The sequence below is a fragment of the Phascolarctos cinereus genome, unplaced genomic scaffold (assembly GCF_003287225.1).
Source record: "Phascolarctos cinereus isolate Bilbo 61053 unplaced genomic scaffold, phaCin_HiC Scaffold_726;HRSCAF=1367, whole genome shotgun sequence".
In the NCBI taxonomy this organism is placed as follows: domain Eukaryota; kingdom Metazoa; phylum Chordata; class Mammalia; order Diprotodontia; family Phascolarctidae; genus Phascolarctos; species Phascolarctos cinereus.
Window position 1 is genome coordinate 118,047,154 of NW_027556098.1, and position 26,523 is coordinate 118,073,676.

Sequence of the window (26,523 nt, forward strand, 5' to 3'; positions counted from 1 at the left end):
TCCATTGAATTATACAACCTCTCAGCTAGAGACATATTGGCCCCCTTGCTGGTCCTCCCACAGGACCCTCCATCTTCAGTCTCCTTTGTTTGTTTGTTTATTGTTGTTGTTGTTATTGTTTGTGTTTCATTCTCAAAGAGGACCATGAAGTCATGGAGGTGATGACATGACATGCAAGTGAATTGGATTTAAGTGAGGGAGGGCCATGCAAAGTCCCCAGCCTCACTTTCTCCTCCAGGGCCATCTGAGTCCTGTGTCCGGATATACATCAGGACGACTGGAGATGGCCCCAGATGCAGTGGGAGACCTTGGCCTTTTTTGCACTGGCTGTCCAAATAATGTCTTCTTCTCTTCCTTCTTACCTCTACCTCTTGGCAACTCTGTCTTCCTTCAGGACTTAGCTCAAAAGATGCCTTCCCTGGGAGGCCTGGCCAGTTTCCCCAGCTATGTGAGCCTTCTTTTTTAAAATTGCCTTCTTTCTATTCTTTATGAATTTTGCATGTATTATATATGTGTGTGTGTGTGTGTGTGTGTGTGTATGTATGTGTGTGTATGTGTGTGTGTGTTGTCTCTTCCATTAGAATGTAAGCTTTTTGAGGGCAGGGACTTTTCCTTCTTTTTATTTATATCCCTAGTGCTTAGCCCAATGCACCTGGCACTTAGTAAGCGCTAAAGAAATGCTTCTTGACCCTGGTGAGATAATAGTGCAATGCAGTTATGTGGGAATGAGGTGGTCAGGGAACCAGCAAAGCAAAAGCCATTATACTGTGGATGAAATAAATTACGTAATTCTCTTACAAGCAGGGTCACTCTCTAAGTTCCAGGGTATGATTACGTTAACTCCTCCATTTTACAAAGCCAGTTTTGAAGGGCTGACTGGCTCACTGTGGCCCTCTGCATCAGCTCCTGAAAGAAAAAACTGAGGTGGGTCTCATAGTTCCATTCCTTCACCACAATCACCTGAGGATGTGGGGCTCTCTCTTTTCTTTTCAGCCTGAGGAATATAGCCCTTTCTTTATGAGAGATTCTTAGTCCTTTTTTGTATCATGGTCCCCTTTGGCTGTCTGCTGAAATTGATGGACCCTTTCTCAGAATAATGTTTTTAAATGCATAAAATAAAATGTATAGAACTACAGAGGAAACCAATTATATTGAAATACAATGATCATTAAAAAAAAGTTCATTGACCCCAGGCTAGGGACTACTGCTTTAAATTCTCTACTTTGCTCTGTGATAAATCATATGTATCAACACACTCTTTTAAAGTTAATAATTTCAACTCTGATACAGAGTAGAATACTCAAGTAGATTTTGGGCGAATCTCAAAATATGTGTATACATCTAATACAGTTTTTAATCCATCCATGCCCACTCATCCCTTGTAACTCCCATAAGATCATTCTTCCCATTTCATTCTGTATCATGTCCTCTCTGCGTATCTTCTGGAGCCTACCACCTCAGCTTCCTTTTGTGGGTTTCCTTCCCCCATTAAATCATAAGCTCCTTAAGAGCAAGGACTTTCTTTTTCTTTCTTCCTTTATTCTTTTCTTTCTTCCTTTCTTCCTTCCTTCCTTCCTTCCTTCCTTCCTTCTTTTTCTTTCTTTCTTTCTTTCTTTCTTTCTTTCTTTCTTTCTTTCTTTCTTTCTTTCTTTCTTTCTTTCTTTCTTCCTTTCTTTCTTCCTTTCTTGCTTTCCTTCCTTTCTTTCCTTCCTTCCTTCCTTCCTTTCCTTCCTTCCTTTCTTCCTTCCTTCTTCCTTCTTCCTTCCTTCCTTCCTTCCTTCCTTTCTTCCTTCCTTCCTTCCTTCCTTCCTTCCTTCCTTCCTTCCTTCCTTCCTTCCTTCCTTCCTTCCTTCCTTCCTTCCTTCCTTCCTTCCTTCCTTCCTTCCGTGCTAGAGATATAAATACAAATAAGGAAACAATCCTTGTTCTCAAGAGCTTCAATTCTAATGGGAGAGACAGCAACAACAAGAAAAATACACACGCATACACATATATTGTGTTTAGCATTTAAAGCATACATGTACATGTATACACGTGTATACATGTAAAATATATGTGTGTGTGTGTGTGTATATATATGTATGTATATATGTATTTTTTTTTTCCCTAGAGACACTAGGGAGCTGCAGTTGATTATTGGGTAGAGTTTCCTTCTCAGGAGTTCCCTATAGCAGTGGGTCTCCAAGACCCTTTCAAGGGGTTCATGAGGTCAAAACTATTTTTATAACAATACTAAAATTTACAAAACAGTAAATATAAATAGATATAATCCATATAAACAAAAGCTCTTTGGGGAGAAGTCTTCAATAATTTAAGAATGTAAAGCGGTCTTGAGATTTAAAAAAAAAAAAGCAAGAACTGTTGCCGTATACCAATGAAAGTTCAGGTCCAGTCCAAAAAATTCTTGCATCAAGATTCATTAGTGAATGATGCTTCTGTGGGCCTGGCCCAAAGTGAGTGCTTGATCCATGCTTGTTGACTTATCTCTTGTCTCTAAGGACTATATTTTCAAAAAAGCTTGTAGGGAGTCTTCATTCCTTATTTGGTAAACTTCATTTTAAAATATGCTAAGACCTAGAATTTTCTTCTTTAGATCATTTAGAGTCTGCTTAATTTCTCTTTCTGATTTTGGGTTGTTTTGTTTCTCCGTTTCTTATCATTAATTTGAGAATTACAGTTTTGGTAGACATTCATGCACTGGGGGCAGCTAGGTGGAACACTGGATAAAGCACCAGCCCTGGAGTCTCAAGGACCTGGGTTCAAATTCAGCCTTGGACACTTGACACTGTGTGACCCTGGGGAAGTCACTTAACCCTAACTGCCTCACCAAAAACAAACAAAAAAATGGTAGAACCATAGTAGCTGTAACTTACCTCTTTCAATTTCTAATACCCCAACTACCTCTTTACTTCTTGTTACTTTCTCCACCTCTTCCTACATGTTTATAATTCTATTACTATGGTAAAATCTTTTTTATTCCATGTATGGAGCTAAGTAAGAAATAGATATACCTGCAGGAAGTTGTAATACATTGACTGAAACTTGTTCCTAATGAAGAGTAAGGATAATGCCTTTGGGGAAGGTGTTTGATATGGAGATCTTAAGGGCACTGGACTATGGAAAGGGAGTATGGTACGAGAAAAATGAAAGACATACCGAAAAAGGACAAATTTCACCACCATCTTGCCTGAGACTAGGCTTGCTCAATAGTATTTTTTAACATGTTCTAACTATTGATATCAGACTCCATGGAGAGTGTCTCTCTCCATACTGTCACACGGAATATGCTCACCATGGTCATTGTATTAATGAGCTGTTTGTAAATTATATAAGGCCATTACATATAAGAAATTATGGAAATATCAACTATTTTTTCTTTAAAGAAATTGAACTCATTCCTATATAATACAAGGTAATTTTGTGATTAGTAGTTTTGGCTTTCTGGAAATAACTTTTTTTTTAAGAGCTATATATTCTACTTCCTGGAATTACAATTAAGTGAGGAACACTGAAAAAAGTTTGTTAATCGGAGTGAGTCATATAAAATGCATTTGTTAGCATTTACTATGTGCCAGGCACTATGCTGAGAGCCAAGAATACAAAGAAAGGTGAAGACGTAGACCCTGAACTTAAGGAGCATACAAAGGGAGATAAGATATAAAAATAACTAGGTATGTACATATACATGTATATTAGACATACATATAATATAGATATATAGTGAGAGAGAGAGACAGAGAGAGAGAGGGAGAGAGAGAGGTGATACATACAGAGTAAATAAAAAGTTTTCTGAAAGGGGAACAGTTTGGCAATTGTTTGACAGTGAAATACTTGGACATACTGAAAGTCTAAAATTTTATCCTAATAAGGACCCCTCTACGTGCACACCTGTACTTGTTCACATACATGCAGAACCACATTCCCTCTTAGAAGTGAAAGATAGGAAGGGATTTTTTGCAGCCACTCCCCTTATGTTAAAATGGCTAACTCTTCTCTTATTAGTGGAGAGGAGGGGTGTTGAGGATTGACACTCTTTGCTTCTCTCTCAAAATAACTTAGTCCATTATTTACATTGTTGTTTAGCTGGTTCAGTCCTTTCTACCTCTTTATGATCCCATATTTGGGATTTTCTTGGCAAAGGTGTTAGAGTGGTTTGCCGTTTCCTTCTCCAGCTCATTTTTGAGATGAGGAAACTGAGACAAACAGGGGTAAGTGACTTGCCCGGGGTCACACAGCTAGTTAGTGTCTGAGGCCAGATTTGAACTTAGGGAGAAGAGTCTTCCTAACTCCAGGCCTGGCACTCTATCCACTGTGCTTCCTAGCTGCCCATTGCTAATATTACATATCTTAATTTGGATATGAATATTTAACAACTCATTGCAACTCTTGACAGAGAATGTTATCAAATAGTGAAGGTATCATTTAATTGTTTTCATTCTTTTCAAATTACTCGACTACAGTCACTTCACAGAGTTTCCCTTGGTGGATAGATAATGTTGATACAGTCAGAGGTAGCTAGGTGGCCTAGTGGATAGAGTATTGGGCCTGGAGCCAGGAAGATTTGAGTTCAAATCCTGCTTCACATAGTAGTTATGTGACCCTGGACAAGTCATTTAATTTCTTTTAGTCTCTGCTCCCTCACCTGTAAAATGGAGATGATAATAGCACCCACCTCCTAGGGTTGTTATGAGGATCAAATGAGATAATATGTGTAAAATGTTTTGCAAGTCTTAAAGTGTTATATAAATTCTTGTTATTATTTTAATTATTTTTTTCAGATACAAACTGAGAGAATGTAAATGAAAAACAAATCTCCATTTTAATTTGATTTAAGAAAATCTGCAAGGTGTTGGCAGGCTTAGAAAAGTCTCCTTTCTGCTCAAGATCGGTTAGAAAGAGTCTCCAAACTGATTTTACCACTTGGAATCTAATTATGTAATGAGCAGTTGTACAACATTCAGAAGAAGAGAGCAGGAATGTGCCTGAAAAACTCAAATATGTTAAACCCACCTATTGGACTCACAGAACATATTATTTCCTATGTACTGGGGAGCAGGACCTATTATGCAATGCAGTGGTGCAGGTCAAGTGGTGTTATCTGATGAATAGATATTATCTAAATAACATTTCTGTTAGGGAAAAATAGAATTTCCCAAGGCCAGTGTTTCCATACCTGTGCTTGTGTTTTTGATGCTATCGAATCTTCAATGTACCTTGGAATAGTTTTCATTCCTTGTGTTCTTTTTATCAGATTACTCTGAGTCAGTATCAAAAATGTGTTAGCAAAATTAGTATGAGAAAGTCCCAAGAATGGAACTAAAGCAAATACCTGGAAATAGAGATGCCATTCTAGGCCCCAAAGCCTCCACTTACACAAAGACTGTTTCAGAAACAAAAACAGACATCTAAAACCAATTTTAAAAGTCAGTACTATTCTGGAAAGCTGAGTAAATACTTAAATGCTGTGGTCACATAATGAGAAGATGGGACTCATTGGAGAAGACCCTAATGTTGGGAAAGATTGAAGGAAAAAGGAAAAAGGAATGGCAGAGGGTGAGATGGATAGATAGTGTCATGGGAACAACTTCCCCGTGCAGGACAACTCCTCAGATTATATCAATGTACTCCTAGAAAGTGGGAGCAGACCAAGCAGGGCTTTATCAAGTCGTGACAGACCAAATTCATTGCCTTTTTTTGATAAGACTTGTTAGACTGGTAGATGACAGGAATGCTGAAGATTTAATTTACCTAGAGTTTGGCAAACCATCTGACAGAGGTTAAGTGATTTTCCCAAGGTCATACAGTAGGTGCTATTATTATTCCCATTTTACAGTTGAGGAAACTGCGGCAGACAGAGGTTAAGTGACTTTCCCAAGGCCATACAACTAGTATCCCATGCCTGATTTCAACTGTCTTCCTCACTGTAGTCCCAGCACTCTATCCCCTGAATCACCCAACTGCCTCTAGGTAGTTTGAAAATGAGACAAAGCCGAGAGAGATAACTGAAACACTGGATAACAGAAATGAGAAGCAGAAAGTCCTTAACAGGTGAAACTGTTGACTCAGATCTAAGGAGATGAAATCAAATAGCAATACAATTGGTTTTTTACCCTTGGATTCAAAAAAATCAACTTTACAAATATAAGTTGGGAGATGGGTGATAGCAGAGTAGCTGAAAAAGATCTAGGGGTTTTGTATATGGAAACTAGTATGAATGAACTGTGTGAACAATGGGTAAACAAAACAAAACAAAACCTAATGCATGAAGAGAACCCCAGCATCCAGGATTCCTAGACTGATCATCTCATTCCACTTTACCTGGAATCTGCCAGTAGTCTCACTGCCTCAGAAGACCACAGAACATCCCAAAAGTCTTAGTACAGTCTTAAATCTGAATAGCTTAAAGCTCAGTTCTGAGCACCCTATTTCAGGAAGGACATTGATGTGGTCACCTTCATCAGTCAAACCAGAGGGTGATGATTATGGTGGTAAAGGGAAAGTTACATTAGAATCCTTTGAAGGACTTTCACTATTTGAGTGGAAATAGGGAAGCCTTCTCCTGTTTGGCCAAGGGCACGGAAGTACAAGCAATGAGTGGAAGTTGCAGATATTGATACTGGTTCAATATAAACCAAAACTTCCTATGAATTGGAGTGGTGTAGGGAGGTTCCTGTGAGGAACGTCCTCTACCACTGCAGGCTGGCTGGCGTCTTTCCTGCAAACTAGAGATTTAGAGAGCTATTCCAAAATAGAATGAATTGCCTCGGAAACACAAAGTTCCCCTTTCTGAAAACCAGCTGAAGTATGATTTTCTTTCTTTCTTCCTTTTTTCTTCCCTTCCTTTCTTCCTTTCTTCCTTCTTTCCTGCCTTCCTTCCTTCCTTTCTTCTTTCCTTCTTTCTTTCCTTCCTTTCTTTCTTTTCTTCTTTCTTTCTGTGAATTAGCCAGAACTAGGTGACACAGTGGATAGAGTGCAGGGCCTGAAGTCAGGAAGACTCATTTTCCTGAGTTCAAATCCAGTCTCAGACACTTACTAGCTGTGTGACTCTGGGCAAGTCACTTAAGCCTGTTTGCCTCAATTTCCTCACCTGTAAAATGATCTGGAGAAGGAAATGGCAAACCACTCCAGTACCTTTGCCAAGAAAACCCCAAATGAAGTCACAAAGAGTTGGATACAACTGAAATGACTAAACAATATTTGAATATGTTTTGCATGATCTTACACACATAATTATTTGCCCTTTTCAGTGGATGGGGGAGGGGTGGGAAAGAGGGAGAGAATTTGGAACTCAAAATTTAAAAAGAAAATAATGTTTAAAATAAATAAATAATAAGTTAAGGAGTATACCTTCACTAAGGGTCTTCAGGCAAAGATTGAATGACGACTTCATCAGGGATTCTGTATCAAACATCTGTTTTTAAAAGCCTCTTTGACCTATGAGGAGTTTGAGAAAGACAGAGAGAAAGAAGGTGAGGAGAAACTTCTTTCTAGGTAGAATTTTCATAACCATCATTTTATGAAGAAACAGTATAAAGACAATTTTATGAGGAGTGAGTCTGGAGAGTGACTGCTCAGCAGGATGGCTTGAGAGAAGCCAAAGATACTGTTTTCCTATCCCAGCTGGAGAGAGATTAAGAGAGAACTGATAGAAAGAAGATGGAGGAACCTTCTTTCCTGGTCCTTCTCTTAAAAGGAAATTGTACCTGGAGAGTTCCAAAGAGTTGTATTAGTTTGGCTTTTCTGTAATGATAAGTGGAAGGAGAGGTGTCTGTTCTGGTCGTTTGGCATTCAGAATCCAACTCATATCTATAGAGTGGGGTCCAGGGAATATGTTAAAGAAATAGGGGACAGTGGAAGCAGTAGGATAATAAACAATCTCTAAGATCAGAAATTGTGAATTTTTTTTTCAGAAAATGGTGATTTTTTTTGGTTGAATTGAGTCATTTATTGTTTTATTCTGTGGTATTAGCTTAAATTTGGGGGCCTGTGAGATTTCAGCTGGAGAAAGTCCATTATTCATGAATAAATGAATGAAAAGAATTATTAAGTGCTTACTATAAGCACAGCACTGTGCTGAAGTGCTGGGCTTAAAATTAGAAAACAAAGACAGTGCTTGCTCTTAAGGAGCTCACCTTCTAATGGGAAGAGGCAACATACAGAGGGGATTTTAGTTGCAGGTCAGATGAAAAGGCCTTGTAGTCCTTAATGTAAGGCAGATAGTAATGCATCTTCTTTAGTGTCATTTTCATTTATAAAATCATATTCGTTTTTTATGTCGAGCTACTTGATAGTACTAAGGATTTTTGATATCAAGAACTTTCTTTTCAATGTTTTAGTAGCTGTGCTTGCATTACTAGGAGAGGGAACCTCCAGATCAAATCTCCACCAGGGCTGCTTCCCTAGGCAGTGGCTGCAGGGGAAGGCTGGAAGCAGAGCCAATAAACTGAGAGATGCTGCTGTGGCCAGGCTGCTTGGGCTTACCTGCCTCTCACTGCTAGTCAGTCACTCAGCGATTGGTGGTACATTGGTGACTTTCTCCACAAGGACTGCTCACCTCAGTCATGGCTATGGCCAGCTGGGCTGGGATAAAGAGCCTGTATCTGGAGAAGGTGGTGACTTCTGAGGGGCTTGGATTTTTCTGCTCAGTTTTTACTGCAAAATAAATGAATATCCTTCCAGAAGGGATCCCTCCTTTTTGTGAGCCTTCTTGTGAAGCAACAACTCTTTAGAAAGCACTTAGGTTTATGGCGTTTGCCATGCACAGTGAATCATATCATACTGACTGACCTCACAGGGAAAAGTAGTGGAAAAGTTGCTTTAGAGATATTTTAATCACTGTTTAAATTTATGTAAAATTACACAGGAAATTTAGATTTTTTTCTGACAACAAATCACTTCATATTAAATAACTAGTTTGCTTGTTCATTTACTTACCCATTTATTCATTTACTCATTTGTTTATTGATTTGCTTATTTATTCATTTATCTTCCCAATTTATATACTTAGTTATGTATTCATTAATTTATTTGCTTATTAACCCAGTCATTCATTCACTTATCAATCTCCCTAATTATCTATCTACCAATCTATTTATTTATTCATTCATTGTTTATGAGGCTAAGTCTCCTCATCTTACCCCGACTAGTAGTACCTTGACCAATCATGGCCTGTATCACACTGCTAATCAGCATGCAAGCTTTTTTTTTTTTTAAGGTAATTGGGGTTAAGTGACTTGCCCAGGGTCACACAGCTAGTAAGTGTCAAGTGATTGGTCTGAGGCCACATTTGAACTCAAATCCTCCTGACTTCTGGGCCAGTGCTCTATCTGCTGTGCCGCCTAGCTGCCCCTAGCATGTAAGCTTTAATCTGCTCCTTTTCTCTGCTTGGGCCAGTTTGCTCCTCCTTATGGAAGTAGAGGCCTCCCTGGAGTCCATCATATTGGTGCTGAACTTAATAGGGACACCTCATTGGCTTGAGCACTACTGCAGCTCAGAACTCCTGCTTCCCAGTTTTCCATCAGCCTCAGCCTCCTCCAGTAGCAGAGGTAACAGGCTTGTGCCACCACATCTGGTAATAATTCACTTTAAAGAACTTACTTTGTTGGATCTGTAATTTCCTTAGTATGAATAATACTTTACTAATGTAAATTACATACAACCTTTTGTGTCTTACACTATCATCCTTATCCAGGTTTTCCCTCCATGAAATGGACAAAATCTTCCATTAAAAATGGACAAAATAAGCATCTTCTTACTCAGCAACCCCTTTTATTTCAATTACATCATAAATATTTCCACTTAGAAGGAATTTCTCTCCAGGAAGAAGTGGGAAAGATAGTGATTCTACAAGAGAAATTATAGACTTCTGACTTATAACCCTAATATGATGTTAGTTAAAATATGCCTATGACCAATGCCTGCTTTTTGTGAGCAGTTTTATCAAACTTACCACAATTTTATCAAAAAAGTGGCACCTCTTGCCCTGTAAAGGCAAGCAGTGGAGACAACAGCTGAGAACAGAATGAAGCTCCTGGTCATATCAAAGGCATGATACTGGCTATGTTAGAAGCACAGAAACATAGGAAAACAAGTAGAATCTCGTAGAATCTTAAGATAGAAAACATTTCAGCTTGTGTTCCACCTTGTGAGAAGCTTGACTGATTATACATGCTTAGCATTTTCTTCATTCTGACACTGAGTAACTTGCAAACTATTTGGAATGGAGGACTAAAGGAAAAAAACAAAACCTTTCTTCTCCTAGTCTTTGCCCCAGAAAAATAATAGGTACAACCCAATTGATCAATAAACAAGTATTTATTAAGTACCTACTATGTGCCAGGTGCTGAGAATGAAAAGACAAAGGTGAAATAGTCCTGTCCTCAAGGATCTTATGTGATATTGGGGGAGGAAAATCTGTGGACATATAAGAAGAATCAAATTTTGTCAATGACGCCTTGCCCAAAGTCTGCTACATAGTTAAGCAAAACAATGTCCAATAAAATATATCTCATTCTGCATCTTGAATCTTTACCTCTGTGTCAGGAGGTGGTCCTCATGCCTCATCATTGGTCCTCTAGGATCACAGTTGGCCCACGAGTTCTTAAGGCTTTCCAAATTGTTTGTCTTTACAATGTTTAATCTAGAAGTATCTTTTAAGCAACGATATAAAGGCCAATTTAGCTGGACTATAAAGAGTGTGAAGGGGAATAAAGTGTAGCAAACCTGAAAAAGTAGGGAGGAACCAGCTTGTGAAAGCCTTTAAATATTCCCAATAAAGAAGATTTAATTGTATCCTAAAGGCAATAGGGAGCCACTGAAGCTTATAGAGCAGGAGGGTAAAATGGCCAGACCTATGATTTAGGAATATCGTTTTGGCAGCTATGTGGAGAATGGATTGGAGAGGAGAAAGGCTCATAGAATTACAGATTTAGAGCCAGAAGCAACCTTAGAGGCCATTAGTCCATTTTACTGATGAAGAAAGTGAACCACAAAGTAGTTGACTTGCCCAGGGTCACACAGTAAGTATCTGAGACAGAATTTGAACCCATGTCTTCCTGACTCCAAATTCAGCAATCTATCTATCAACTGCCTCTTGAGGCAGGGAGATCAATTAGGAGAATATCACAGTAGTCTAGGTGAAAAGTGTTGAGGATTTAAACTAGAGTGGCAGGGAGTGAATGAAGAAAGGGGATAGGTGTGAAAGGTTTTATGGAAGCAGAATTAATAAGACTTGGCAACAAATTATAGATGTAGGAAGAATGAAGATAAAGTGTTAAGGATTATTCTGAGGTTGCATATCTTAGTCATAGGGCAGCTAGATAGCACAGTGGATAGAGTACTAAGCTTTGAATCAGGAAGACTCAAGTCTGTGAGTTCAAATCTGGCTTCCAATACTTACTAGCTCTGTGACCCTGGACAAGTCACTTAACCTTGTTTGCCTCAGTTCCTCATCTGCAAAATGAGCTGGAGAAAGACATGGCAAACCACTCCAATATCTTTGCCAAGAAAATCCTAAATGGGGTCATGAAGAGTCATACACAACTGAAATGACTGTACAACAATAAAAATACGTAAGTCACTGGAATGGTGAAGAATTGTTAAGTTGGGGAAAAGATGGGATTTTTAGTAAAAATGATAATAATAATAGATTCTATTTTGGAAATATTGGGTTTGAGATTCCTCCAGAATGCTCAGTTTGAAACGCCTAATATGCATTTGGTGACATGGGACTAGAACTCAGGAGAAATGCCAGGGCTGTAGATACAGATCTAGGAACCATCTGCCTAGAGATTATTGAACTCTGTGGGAGCCGATAAAGTCCCCAACAGAGAAGAAAAGCAAGAGAGTCTCAGACAGAACCTTGGGATATACTTACAGTTGAGAGAAAGACATGGATCATGTTCTTGCAAAGAGAACTGAGAAGTCTTGGTGAGTCATGTTGACTAGAATATGGATTTCTGGATTTAAAACTCACTCATTCTTTGAAAACGGGATGAGTAGCATTACCCCCACTGCTCCACAGTGTGTCAGTATGGAAGCAGCCAAGTGGTGTCTTTTCCAACCTTCAAAGGAAGGGGGTGGGGGAGCTGAGGAGCAGGAAGAGCAAGAAGAAATGTTTCTAGGGGCATGTAACCTGGGTAGAATGGAACTAGTGGGTGGGGCTTAAAATAATCTTAGAACTCTAGTCTCTTTCTCTATCTCGCTCATATTCATCAGGGAAGCAGTGTTCTTTTAATGTCCTTGTGTCACCTTCTTCTTCTTTGTATGCAAAAAACCACTGTTCGGCCCTTTCAATGGTATCTAGGTAAACCTGGAAGATGAGTGGGGGTGGAACAGGGGGTCAGGACAGGTAGGATTGCTGACATCTCCATTTGGACCTGAGTCCAAACCCTACCTCAGACAATTACTAGCTATTTGACCCTGGGCAAGTCACTTAACCTCTATTTGCCGTAATCCAAGAGAAGGGAATGGCAAACCACTCCAGTATCTTTGACAAGAAAACTCCATGGACGGTTTGGCCCATGGGTTCACAAAGAGTCAGACAGGAATCAATGACTAAACAAGTATTATCATTCGACCAATCAAACAAGCAGTTTTTAAATGCTTATAAAGTGCCTGCCACAGTGCTAAGTGCTAGGGCTATGAAGGCAAATATAGTCCCCGCCTTGAAGGAGTTTACAGTTTAATGGGGGAGATTACAAACACTATAAATAAATAAGTTCATACAAGTAGATGGAGAACAGTCTCAACAGGAAGCTCTAGCAGTTGGGAACTTGGGAGTGGTTCCTTGGAGAAGGTGGCCTTTGAGTTCAATGATGAAGAATGTTACGGAATATATTCTGTACATATTAAAGTCGTTTAAATGTATTTGCCTGTTCATTATCAAGCTAGAATTTTCCTCAATAATTCGTGTGCATCTGTCACTGTGTCTGTTTCTATCTCTGTGTCTGTCTCTATCTCTTTCTGTTTCTTTCTGTCTGTCTCTTTCTTTTGTCTCTGTGTCTTCATGTCTCTGTCTCTCTCTTTCCCTCCTTCCTTCTCTATTAAAATTACCTCTTTAGCAGATTCCAGCCTACCAGCTGCTCTTACTGCCCATTGCTGCAAAGATCCCTAAGCTGTAGATAGAGCCGGACCTAGAAAGATGTGGCCTGTTGGTGTCCTCAACCATAAAGAATGCAGCACGATCAGTTTTGTCATGTCTATGGTTTTGTTATGGTAAATACAGACCAAAGGGACAAGAGAATGTAGACTGGTGGGCATATAAGGACAAAGCTAACCTTCCACTGTATATGAACGTTATGGCTTTACAGAGAAAGACTTCCCTTTAAAAAATGTAATAATTTGTGTTTGGTTTTCAAGTAACAATTTTTAAAAAATAAATCTGCCCCTCCCAATTCCTCCTACCCCCTACATGGAGCTAATTAAAAAACAAATAACAGAAAACCAACACCCGAAGGACAAATTCCTCAACACACGTCTATGTAGTCTGGCAAAACAAATTCCCACATTAGCCATGTCTGAAAATATGTTTTTGAGAAAGACATTTGCATAGGTATTTCAGCTAACTAGCTTAGTGGAATTAAGAAGATAGAATCGTAGATTTGAGGCTGAAGCCATAAGGGGTCTTACATGTCGCAGGCTCATAAATTTGGAGCTGGAAAGGATCTTAGATGTCATCTAGCCCCACCCCCTCCTCATGTAGTGGAGGAAACTGAGACCCATGGAAAGAAAGTGAATTGCCCAAGGTCACATAAGTAATAAAAATCAGAGCCAGGATTTGAACCAGGTGCTACAAATGCAGCATTCTTTCCATGATGATCTTCTACCAAGGGCGCTGAGGGCATTTTTATAAAATGCCAACACCAAAACTTGCCCAGCAACAAATAATTGCTGTTTATGTTTGATATATTTATATTTGAAACATGTTTGCACAACTTATATTTTTCATCTTACGATTAAAAAAAATAACAGCATGCGTGGTATGTTGCAATAATATACTGTGCTTTCTCCCTTTCCCCTCTGTTATAACTGCTTAGTCTGATAATCTTCCTCTTCGACTTGTTCTGGAAGCTTGTAAGTAAGATGAACAGTGTCTAAACCTATTAAAATTTATGAACAATTGTTGTCCAACACAGAGAAAATCTCAACTTAGATTTTGAATATAGAGTCAATTGTCCTGCAAACTAATCAGTAATGTGGCTTTAGCTCTGTTTACCCAGTTAATTACTTTCCTCACTTGCTGTTATTTCTAATGCTACAAGAAAAACTATTTCTTTTGTTCTTCTCCTTTGTTTGTCTAGAAGAGAACGCTTTATTTTTTTAAAAACATTTTACTCATAATTTCCCCCCTCCTGGATCAGTGCTTTATCACGGTAGAGGGGCTTGCATCGCTCAATGGACCTATGAGCTATGCCATGCAGGGTCACCCAAGATGGACAGGTCATGGTGGAGAGTTCTGACAAAAGGGGATCTACTGGAGAAGGAAATGGTAAGGCACTCCAGCATCTTGGCCAAGAAAACCCCATGGACAGTATTGCTTGGACAGACTTTAGGAGATAGTGGAGGACAGAAGGGCCTCACATGACATGGTCCATGGGGTCACAAGGAGTTGGCCACAAACTGAATGACTGAACAACAACAACAACATAATTTTCCTCCTTAACTTTAATAAAAAGTCGTATTGAAAAATGGTTTATCTTAAAGGACCCATGGGCCCCGAATTATCTGCCATGCCCATCCATATATCATGGGAGATCCTACAATGCATCAGGTAGGCTTGTAGAGATTATTAGCAGTCCCTTCCAACATTACTTATGTTGCAAAGTCACAGATTTATAGATAAATGAAACAGATAATTATTTTCATTGAAATGTGACAAAAATTTAACAGGGTACTCATCTCCAGAGTGTTTTATGAATTGTTGACCTCCTACAATAGGTTTGTCATGTAATGAGAATGTGAGATAACAGATAAATAGGCCCAGTAATACACTGGCACTCCCGGGCGACCCAGCAAATAAAACGGGAGGCAGGCCTACAGCTCTCAGGGTAGATTCTCTGACTGCTGATGATATGTCTTCTTTGAACTGGAAGCCCTCAATTTTGGTTTTGACCTTTCAAGGTTTTAGATTTGGGGTTTCTTTCAGGAGATGACCAGTGGATACTATTTTCACTATGCCTTCTGGTTCAAATGGATCTGGACACTTTTCTTCTATGATTTCTTGAAATACAGTATTCAGATTTTATTTCTTGGTTATGGTTTTGAGGGAGTCCAGTGATTTTTAAATTATTTCCCCTCAACCTATTTTCTAGTTGAGTAGTTTTTGATAGTAGGTGAGAGCCAGGTGCGGAGTAATATAGAATCAGAAAGACCAGAGTTCGAATTCTGCCTCCGGCTCTTAATAGTTAAAGTAACTTTACCTCTCTCAGGTTCATTTTCTCATCTATAAAATGGGGATAAGAAGAATGCCACCCTCAGGATAGTTGTAAGGATCAAATCAAATGAAATACATAAAGACCTTTGCAAACCTCCAAGTGCCATGTAAATGGCAGTGTGACCCAGTGCTGAATGATTTGGGCACTCTATGATGATGTGATGATGCAGCAAGCCCCTCGTGGTCCCTTGGTCCCCCCACCCAATGATGGCTGAAGGGAGGAAGGGCACAATAGCCCAGAATCAAAGCTACATCACAGAGGATTGGTACTATGCCAGCGATAGCCAACTCAGTAGATCTTAGAAGATTCTGTCCTTTTGCTCTTTCCCCATCTACTAAGTCAGGACCCTTGGAGCTTCTTTCTAGAAAGTAAAAAAGGGGAGCTGATGTCTTTCTCCTACCCCAGGAATGTGGTAATTGAGGACACAGCAGCTAAGGACATGTCCTGGCTGGGCATCCCTGCAGCTGGGGTAGCTGAGAGCTCAGGACTTCTGGGTTAGAGTTGGGCTAAAACCAGTCGGTTGTCCACATTGTGTCTGGCCCCAGTATGGCGAGGCTCTGGACTCTGAAGTCTTCTGGATCCTGGAAAATAGGATCAATGTAGAGAAACAACTCTAAGAAGATAGTAATAGTTTCTTTAAAATTTAGTTTTTAAAATTAAATATATTTCCTCTCCCTTCCAGCCCTCCTAATCCCCAAAGGAACAGTTTCTAAAGCAATGAGTATAAATAGTAACTGTTCTGGCCAAACTCTGAGGGTCTTTGCTCCCAGATTGAAGGTAAACTAGGCCGTCTTTTGCCTCATTCTTCCCTAGCCTTTAATCACTGATTGAGTGTTGTCTCAGACAAACTGAGACCTGGGAAAAACCTCAGCTTAAAAAGACCGAGATGTCCCCCTGAATCCAGAGCCATTGCCAGTCATTTTGACCTATGTCTTGCCACTGGACTCCAATGACTCTGGAGAAGAAAGTGAGGCTGATGACCTTACATAGCTCTGCCTCACTCAAATCCAATTCACTGCAAGTCAAGACATCACCTTCTTGTTGTCATTGGTCCTCAAAGGACAAACAACAAGCTTCTAAAGCTGTAGCCCCACCTCAAAGTGTTTCTTTCCTTTCTCCTACTACCACCAGTCTACAATCACCAGTCATTGATCTGTAGTCTACAAATGCTACAGTCACCAACTACCACATACACTGGATCTCCTAGGTAACTCGGACATTCCTATTGCCTCTCCCCAACTCTCTAGGATGTAAACACATTACCCCAAACTTGACTACAAAATCTTAGGAATAGGGGCTGCTAGGTGGCACAGTGGATAGAGCTCCAGCCTTGGAGTCAGGAAGTCCTGAGTTCAAATGTGACCTCAGACACTTGACACTTACTAGCTGTGTGACCCTAGGCAAGTCACTTAACCCCAATTGCCTCACCAAAACAAACAAACAAACAAAAAAATCTTAGGACTACACCCAGGGGTGTGCTGGCAGATGTTTAAAAAAACAGTTCTCTGGGGAGAAAATGTGTGTATGACATATCTGCATTATTAACTTTAACATTAGTAAGTTTCTTAAATCTAGACCAGCCAACAGGACAATAAATCAAGTCCTGCTTTGTTTTGTTTGCCAACTTCTGAGGTATACATGTTTACACTGAAAATTTAACAAGCCCAGAGGAGCTGGCTCTCTAGCTCATTCCTGATGTGCCTGATGATAAATTTTAACTGATTTGCCACGTGCTCACTGAGCAGTATGTTTTTCCCTCCCCCTTTCCATTTATCTAAAAATCCATGTGCTCTTTGACATGTTCCTTATTATTATTATTACTACTTTTTTTTTATGTCAAGGCAATGGGGTGAAGTGACTTGCTCAGGGTCACACAGCTAGTAAGCGTCAAGTGTGAGGCCAGACTTGAACTCAGGTCTTCCTGAATCCAGAGCCATTGCTATGCACTGCACCATCTAGCTGCCCTGACATGTTCCTTATAAATGAATTTATCACATATCAATTCATAGTTCTATTTCAAGTAATCCTAATTTATCTTTTTGTTAAGTCCACATTATAGTATATCCAATTTGCTTAAAGAGAATTCCAGGTACATGCATTTTTTTCATGGTTGGGAAGAAAGAATGAATCAATCAATCAATCAGAGGAAAGAATCATTCAATCAAGCTTTTATTAAGTACTACGTGCCAATCACTGTGTTAGGCCCTGAAGGTGCAAACACAAAGAATAAGATGGTTCTTACATTCAAGAAGATTATTTTCTACTGGAGGAGACATGTTCACATGTAAGAATACCTAGGATAAGTAAACAGAGAATCAATTTTTTAAGAAATACATAAGACAGAGAGGAAGAGCATTAACAGTTAAGGGTTAGGAAAGAAGAGGCCTTACCTTAAGGTGCTAGGCAATCATACTTGTTCTGTATATGCTGAAGCTAACTTTGCTTTTTGTTTTGGTTTTATCTCTTTTTTCTTTTTTGCATTATCCATTCCTCAATTTTATGTCAGATAGTGCTTGCTTTGAAGTTGCAGTCAAATTATATCAGTCCCTTGAATCAAATAAATCTCAAAGAATGTTTCACAAGTACAAGTGACCTGTCTGCCCCCTTCTCTCCTTTCACTTTGGCACTCTGACAATCCAAGCAGATGCCTAAAGTAGATATTTTATTGTACGTGGAACAGGACAGGGAAGGGCTGCTTTGCCTGCTTCCAGCCAACTGGAGTTTTTGCTACCTTTTAGCTACTTTGGGATTTTGAATCTCTCAGCAGCTTCCCGCTGCCTGTCCGTGGTTTTGGGAAGGACTCAGGCATTTTGGGAATGACAAAGCATCCCTTATTGGCCAATGAGGAAAAACCAATGATTTTGTACCTTTAAAAAGGAAGTAATTCTGCTCTCTTTCCCCTCAAATCTCTATGTGGTAGTAGTATTCCCGCGAGGAGTAGGGGAAGGGCCCTTCCCCTGACCCTAGCAGAAATATCGAACTGCTATCACAAGGTAACTAAAGCATATATCCTAATTAGGAATGCCTGAGGCTGGGCCTGGGTTTTGGGCTACCTCTACGGTGACTATTCTTTCCTTAGTATAAGTGACTAAACAGTGATTCCAAGATGCATGTATTCAGGATTGGTGGAAATGTAAGTTCAAGGGATTTGGAGATCCTGGGTCCTCACCAGGTCCGGCTGAATTTTAGGAGGAGTCCTAAGCAACTCTTAGGACACTCTTAGAGAAGATGACTACCAGCTACAGGATGAGTTCTGCCTCTGGCCTGGCTGGTCAGAAGATAGCGGAGATTGAGAGAGACAGGGCAGACGTGAGGTGAAATGTGTTATGGCTTCTCAGCCATCCCACAAACTCATATTCAGTCTTAATCTCCTGGAGAGCATAACAGTAGTTATTCCTACTATTTATTTTATTAAGCTATTGTTTGTTAATTTAAGTATTTTTTTTCTGGCAATGTGTCATTCAACAAGTATTTATTAAGCGCCAACTATGTGCCAAGTGCTATGGTGGACCCTAGGGAGAGAAATTTGAATACAACAATCCCTGCTCCCAAGGAACTTACATTTCATAACAGTAGTTCTCAGTTAGTGAATCCTGTCTTGTGTCTTTCTGTCAATACATGCTTGTAGGTTTTATGTATCTTAATGAATACTGGGGTTATTGTGAAGCTCGGATAACATGACATTTGTGGAGTGCTTAGCACAGTGCCCTGCACATAGTAGGTGCTATATAAATGCTCATTCCCTTCCTTCCCCACCCCACCCTCCAATACTAGATTTACATTGTACATCGTATATCTTTCTACTCCTTCCTATAATGAGATCCTAGGCATAGGCCAATAGTGTGGTTAGATGGCTCAGTGGATAGAGTGCTGTACCTGGAGTCAGGAAGACCTGAGCTCAGATATGACCTAAGATACTGTGTGATCCTGGGCAAATCACTTCGTCCCGTTTGCCTCAGTTTCCTTCCTCATCTGTAAAATGAGCTGGAGAAGGAAATAGCAAACCACTTCAGAATCTCTGCCAAAAAAACTCCTAATGGGGTCATGAAGAGTCAGACACAGACTCGGGCCAAATCTGAGCTTTGAGTAATCTCCACCCCCACCCCCACCCCCCAGCAATAAAGTGGGAGTGTAATGAGCCAGAGAGTGTGAGAAAGGGAGTCTGAGGGTTTTTACAAGTCCAGACTTCCACAGGACTAAATCTAATCCAAATGGTTTGTGTGGGTCCAGAATGAAAGAGTACCTGAAGTGAGGAAAGGGTCCGTGTCAAGCTTGGGCCCAAGATGCAGGTTCTAACTGTTGGATGGCCTTCATTAATTCACAATTCTAAAAGTTTCACCATCACCTATAAGACGTGTACTTCTCTCTACAAGGGATTGATAGATTTATAGATTTGCACAAACATTCATGGTTGTGGCTACAGGTAAACATGCTGTTTGCCTTTTTAGGGGGAAAAAAAAGTGAAGCACAGAGAATGAGCAATTTAAACACGCTAGTACTTCTGTCCCCTTCTTATTGGACAAGAAAGTAGACACACCGGATTGGTGAGTTCACATGTTCCAGTCAGTAAAGGCTCCCCAGCCAGCCAACACTGGATTTAATTTAGTTGAAAGTAGCTGAGCGGAACCTATCTGAAAAAAAAATTGGGTTCCTGAGGACATTAACACAAGAAAACATCAGCTGTTCAGAACTGCATGCCTACTGACCTGCTTCATTTACTTAATTTCTCCTGGTGTGGCACAGGTATACACATTTCCAGACAAAATGGCTTACTATGGTCTGCAAATAGCCGGACTGATACTAGGAGGCATCGGCATGGTGGGGACAGTGGCGGTCACTGTCATGCCCCAGTGGAGAGTTTCTGCCTTCATCGGAAGCAACATTGTGGTTTTTGAAAACCTCTGGGAAGGGCTGTGGATGAGTTGCATGAGACATGCTAACATCAGGATGCAGTGTAAAATATATGACTCCCTGCTGGCTCTCACTCCAGACCTGCAGGCCTCCCGGGGACTGATGTGTGCAGCCTCCGTGCTATCCTTCTTCGCTTTCATGATCGCCATCCTTGGAATGAAATGTGTCATATGCACTGGGAACGATGAACAAGCCAAGAGTTTTATTTTGCTGACGGCTGGAATCCTCTTCATCCTCACAGGCATTGTTGTTCTGGTCCCGGTGTGCTGGGTCGCCAATGAGATCATCAGAGACTTCTACAACCCAGTAGTGAATACAGCTCAAAAACGCGAGCTAGGAGAAGCCCTCTACCTAGGCTGGATTACAGCACTGCTCCTCATCGCCGCAGGGACAATGTTCTGCTGCGTTTTTTGTTGTAAGGAGAAAGGCAATCACTACAGATACTCGATCCCATCGTATCACACAGCCCACAGAAGTTATCACTCAGGGAAGAAAACGCCAAGTGTGTATTCCAAAAGTCAGTATGTCTAACGGCTTATGGTTTTATTTTGGTTTCCCTCGTCGGTTGCTGTGAATGGACAAAACTGTCTACTCAGAAGGATAAATAGAATCAAAGGAGTGTTGCTTTATTATTCTTTACTACCAAACATTGATTTCACAAGCCAAACATTAGATTGTCTTTGCTAGCCCAATGGTGACAGAGTGCAGTAAATTATTTCAAAGTAGACATACTCTAACTATTTAAGGAAATATAGTAAGTAGCTTCTTTTTAAAAAGCTTAAGGCATTCATATTTTTTTCAGTTATTTCAAATAACTTTGTTCAAGATTACATTATTTTGGTTCTGACTTAATTATGATGTAGTGCTTTCTGAGTATGTGAGCATAGCATATCTCACATAAGTAAGAAAAATCTGTTACTGTTTTATTGAAAATAAAATATTAATTCATCAGTATGAATAACTTAAACTCAATTTTCAGAGAAATAGAGGGCAAGATTGAGGTTCTGACTTAATTATGATGTAGTGTCTTATGAGTAGGTGAGCATAGCATATCTCACATAAGTAGGAAAATTCTGTTATTGTTTTATTGAAAATAAAATATTAATTCATCAGTGTGAATAACTTAAACTCAATTTTCAGAGAAATAGAGGGTAAGATTGAGGTTCTGACTTAATTATAACGTAGTGTTTTATGAGTAGGTGAGCATAGCATATCTCACATAAGTAGGAAAATTCTGTTACTGTTTTATTGAAAATAAAATATTAATTCATCAGTGTAAATAACTTAAACTCAATTTTCAGAGAAATAGAGGGTAAGATTGAGGTTCTGACTTAATTATGATGTAGTGTTTTATGAGTAGGTGAGCATAGCATATATCCCATAAGCAGAAAAATTCTGTTATTGTTTTATTGAAAATAAACTATTAATTCATGACCATGAATAAATAAAACTCAATTTTCAGAAAAATAGAGAGTAAGACTGAGGAAGGTTAATATTTATTGTTTAAAACTTTTTATAGATGAATACACTGAAATTAAAATGAAGGCTAAAATGGTTTGATCACTAGTGTAAAGGAGAGTAATGGCTTTATAATATCACCTTTTTTTCAGTCTAGTTGGGTCTTGTATGTTAACATCTTTTAAGCTAAAGAATACCACTTTTGGTGTCCTGCCCTGCAGCAAACTTCATGGAGACTCCCCGAAAGGAACATAGGACTTCTAAGGACAGGAATTGGGAAGTACCCCTTTGCTACAAGTATTAATTACACATGTAACTTAATGCCCACTCCCTTTGTGGAATTTTTATGAATTTGTGGGATAGAATGCTATAGAGTATGCTTTGGCAGTGGGAGGGAAGGGAATGTTCTGAAACTTTGGATTCAGGCAACTTTGAAACTTCAGAATTGGTAGGGATTTCAGGGATGCCAGGCCAAAGCACATCTGAATAAGCATTGTGTCTACAGCCTCTCCCAACAAGTAATGATACAGCCTTTAGGGACTTCCAGTGAGAGAGGTACCACTATCTTTCATAGCATCCTTTTACTTGTTTGGATAGCTCTTGTTATTAAAAGCTTTTCTTTTTTCATGGGTGGACTGGTCCAAGTCAGGTACTTGAAGCATGTACAGATATTCTCTGCCCAGTTTCTGTCCAAGCAACTGTGTGGAAACTTGGGGGGAGCTAGTTTCTGGCCGGGGGTAAATAAGGAGCTGGTCCTGTGTGATGAGAAGGAACCATTCCAGTGTCTTTGCCAGGAAAACCCAAAACGGGGTCATGGAGAGTCGGACACAACTGAAAATGACCAAACAACAACACTGTATGATGATAAAAAGGCTTCTAATTGTCTGTGGCGCTAGAACTGATTACTTAGGACTTGCTGCGCTAGAATTGAGAGAGTATCCGAAAGGAGCTACCCATGACTTCATCACTCTGCATTTTGAGGAGACAGGACTGCTTTGAATTGCCTCCCCAGAGCCAGGTCGGGAAAGGGCCAAAGGCTGCTGTGAGTACATGACTGCTTCTGTCTTCTTTGTGTTTGCTCCCTTATGAAGTGACTGAGTAGCAGCTATGAGCTGGATGTGCTTAGGGAGCAGCCTTGTGGGTGCTGCAAGTCTGAAGAGATTTGCAAGGAGGCAGCTGGCACCTTCTCTTCCCTCCAAAGCTCAAGAATAAGCAGGGGAGAGAGTAGCAGCAACAGCACAGCAGCCTGGGCCAGCAGTAACCGAGTGGCTCAGCCTAGTAATCAATCCCCCCATCCAGCAAACATGTCATTCCTTGAAAGGAACCAGCCCAACTGAGCAGCGCAGGAACTTATCCATCACCACATGTCCTGCCCTGCAGCAAACTTCATGGACACTCCCGAAAGGAACATAGGACTTCTAAGGACTGGAATTTGCCACAAATATTATTTACATGTGTAACTTAAGTTAATGCCCACTCCCTTCGTGGAATTTTTATGAATTTGTGGGAGAGAATGCTTTGGTGTATGCTTTGGCAGTGAGAGGGGAGGGAATGTTCTGAATCAACTGTCCTTTTTAGTAAATCCCTTATCTAGAAGCTAATGGAGTCAACTGATTGATTATTGATTGGGAGCACAGTAATGGGGGCTCAAGAATGAGGGTATTAAAACCTCACCCCTAGATCACAGAGTAACAGGGCCTTCAGGGGGACTGGCCTCTCAGTATAGATGTGAGTTGGGGAAATAGCCCTGGAAGGGATGTTTTACTTTACAATGGAATGAAATGTGATTCTTCTAATGTTGCTGTGCTTAGATGAAGCAAAAGAAAACTCTTCCATGTTACAACCTTTCTATTCCTCGAAGGCAGGTATTCAGCTCCCCCCGTGTATTCTCCATGCTAAATATCCCCTATGGATCTGACTGGTCCTTGTGTAACATGGCCTTGAGGCCCTTTGGATGCTCCCAGATTTATCAATGTCTTTACTTATATGCGGTTCCCAGAACTGAACACGGGAAGGCACGCCTGGCCATAAGAAAAAATTATTCTCCAAGAGACTTGAACCCTTCAGGAAAGTACACTGTCTTCATCTAGATTTTTATAAATGAGCAGGAAGGATATGTTAAACACAGGGCTTTATGTCTGTTGATGTTTTAATAACTATTTACTCAGGCACTGGACATTTAACAACCGTGAATACCTGAAGAACAAAAAGCACCAAACAGACTTCACTTTTTATTGCTCTGAGCTTCTTTGTAAACCCTACGTTCCGGTAAATGCTATGCTGGCTTGCGGTGGCCATTTCAGTTTTGTACAAATGAAGATTTTTAAACTTTGCCTCGTTTTCGTTTGGCAAAACAGAACTAAATACAAAAAGACCATTGCCCTCTCCTAAGGCGAAAGACCTACTAAGTGCAAAAGGCCCATTGCCCCCTCTGAAGACAAAAAGACCTACTATGTGCAAAAGACCATCATCCTCTCTGTCATTTGGTAGTTTGTGGTAAAATGTGAACGTGAACCCCCACAGTATAGCATGTGGCTATGTATGTATTTGATTGACATGCTTTATAAATATTACAAATGTTTATGCAAATGCAGCTTTTTTCATTATTATTCAAGTTCTTTCATGACATAACATGGTTGTAACAAGTGGCCTAACTCAATTTTATCTTATTAAAAAGAATATCAATATCTTTTGGGTGAGGGGGAGATAATAGTGAGAAGTCACCCAAGCAAGAAGAGAGAAGTCATTCAAGGGGAAAGACGGGAGCTAGAGATAATAATGATAATGATACTAATAATAATGTGTTCTCTCATTTACTTCATCCTGGGAAGTGAACAAAGAAGGGAAAGCCTGGGGATAAGGGAGGGGACAGCATAGTAAGAGAGGAAGAAAGGGAATGGGAGAGGTAGGTGTGAGATAGATGGTCAGTTTAGCACTAGAAGAGGAGAGGAAAAGGTGACGTCAGAGAACATTCCCACGGGTGGGAAGTAAGAAAGTATATCCAGTGGTGTACTGGTAAATGTTTAATAAGAGATTCTCTGAAAAGAATTATGAACCCATGACACACTTTTAAGTTTAATCTGCATTATTAGTATTTTCCCATCACTTTCTTAAGTCTAGACAATCACCAAAGCAATAAATCAAGCCCTGATTTGTAGCATTTTCCAATCTCCAAGGTATAAATGCTCTCACTGAAAATTTAGTAATTAGCTCTACTGAGCAGGTTCACATTAGCTCCAGCCCAACTAAATATGTCTGTGATGAATAACAGGGGCCTTTTTCAAATGTGCAGATGGGGCAAAATAAAGACCATCTTCTCCAAGCAAGGGTTAGCATTAGGGTGGCCAGAAGCCAAAGTGGTAGTAATAGGGATCCAGATCAAGATATAGGATGTCTTTGCTTTGGAGGGAGGAATGAACATGGTAAAGAGCAGATTAGCTTAGATAAAGCATTTATTAAGTTTACTATGTGCCAGGCACAGTGCCAAGTGCTGAAAATATAATCAGTCCTCAAGGAGTTTACATTTTAGTAGGAGAAAACAATATGTAAAAGAAAGGGGTAAAGCGGGAGAGGAGGTAGAGGAAAGGTACTCTCAAAAGGGCAAGGTATTAGGTGAACAAGTGGTACCTGAGAGTCAGGGGCCTGAGATGGGTTAGAAGGGAATGTGGATGACATAGGCATTCTACAATGGTAGTCCCAGGAAGGAACTCCAATCAGAGCCAAGGGCCAAAAGAATAGGGGCATTGCCAGTGTGAGACGGCCACTGCCCAGGAGCTGCGAAAGTCCTCTGAGAAGTCCCTGACTGAGCAGAAAGATGGGGATGTGAATTAAATCTTATGATTCAGGATAGAGAATTATTTCCACCCATAAATCATTGCTTAGTGAGGTACATCAGAAGAAGGCCCCACCAAAACAAAAAATTTAATGAAATTAACAAATTGGAAGGGGGGAATGGGGTGAAATCTCCACATGTACTAACACAGAAATAGGATAAAACATACCATTGATATATAGTGCTCGAGGCCTCACCCAAGAACACAACAGACCTGAAGAAAAAAGATGTGACAGTATAGCCTGTGAATGGGAGAACAGAATTCAGAACAGACTAAAAGGAGATACAAATAAGGTAGAAGACAAATAAATGATTTTTTTTTTAAAAAAAGAGCACCTTACAAGAATCTCATTTAAGAGACTAGATGAGGAAAAGGGGGAAAAGTGTTTTGAAGCACACACTTACCTGGGTGGGGAAGGATCAAGAAGAGTGATACACACATGCTTGCCCACATACCTATACACATTCCTACATGCTTACATACAACATACACACATGCCTGCATGCATACATACCTACATGCATACCTGGGTCTTGCCTTAATCATCATGGCCCTGTTTTTCCTCTATAGGAAGCAAAACAGTGCCTCTTGACTTATCTACCAGCCAATTAAAAAAAAGACAAAAAATTTTAAAAATCCATCCATACATACCTACAAACATGCCTATACATATACAGAGACACACATGCATACCTACACAGGTACAATGCATGCACATATACATATATGCATACATGCACATACCCACATGTATGCACACCTACATACACAGCTACATACATACACACCTACTAACCTACATGTATACATACATACCTCCATACACACATACAAACCTATATACCTACACACATACATATATGCACACATACACATACATGCCTATA

At 40.0% G+C, this 26,523-nt stretch overlaps 1 protein-coding gene across 1 annotated transcript; it reads left to right on the forward strand.

Annotated features, from left to right (window-relative positions):
• Positions 1 to 19,994: 19,994 nt before the first annotated feature.
• CLDN8 (claudin 8) lies at positions 19,995 to 23,399 on the forward strand. The gene has a single exon (XM_020985997.2). The coding sequence runs from the start codon at positions 20,199 to 20,201 to the stop codon at positions 20,874 to 20,876; it is 678 nt and encodes a 225-aa protein (XP_020841656.1). The 5' UTR covers positions 19,995 to 20,198; the 3' UTR covers positions 20,877 to 23,399.
• The last annotated feature ends 3,124 nt before the right edge of the window (positions 23,400 to 26,523 follow it).

Excerpts from the sequence above, each read along its gene's own strand:
- CLDN8 (XM_020985997.2), top strand. The coding sequence starts at position 20,199 with ATGGCTTACTATGGTCTGCAAATAGCCGGACTGATACTAGGAGGCATC.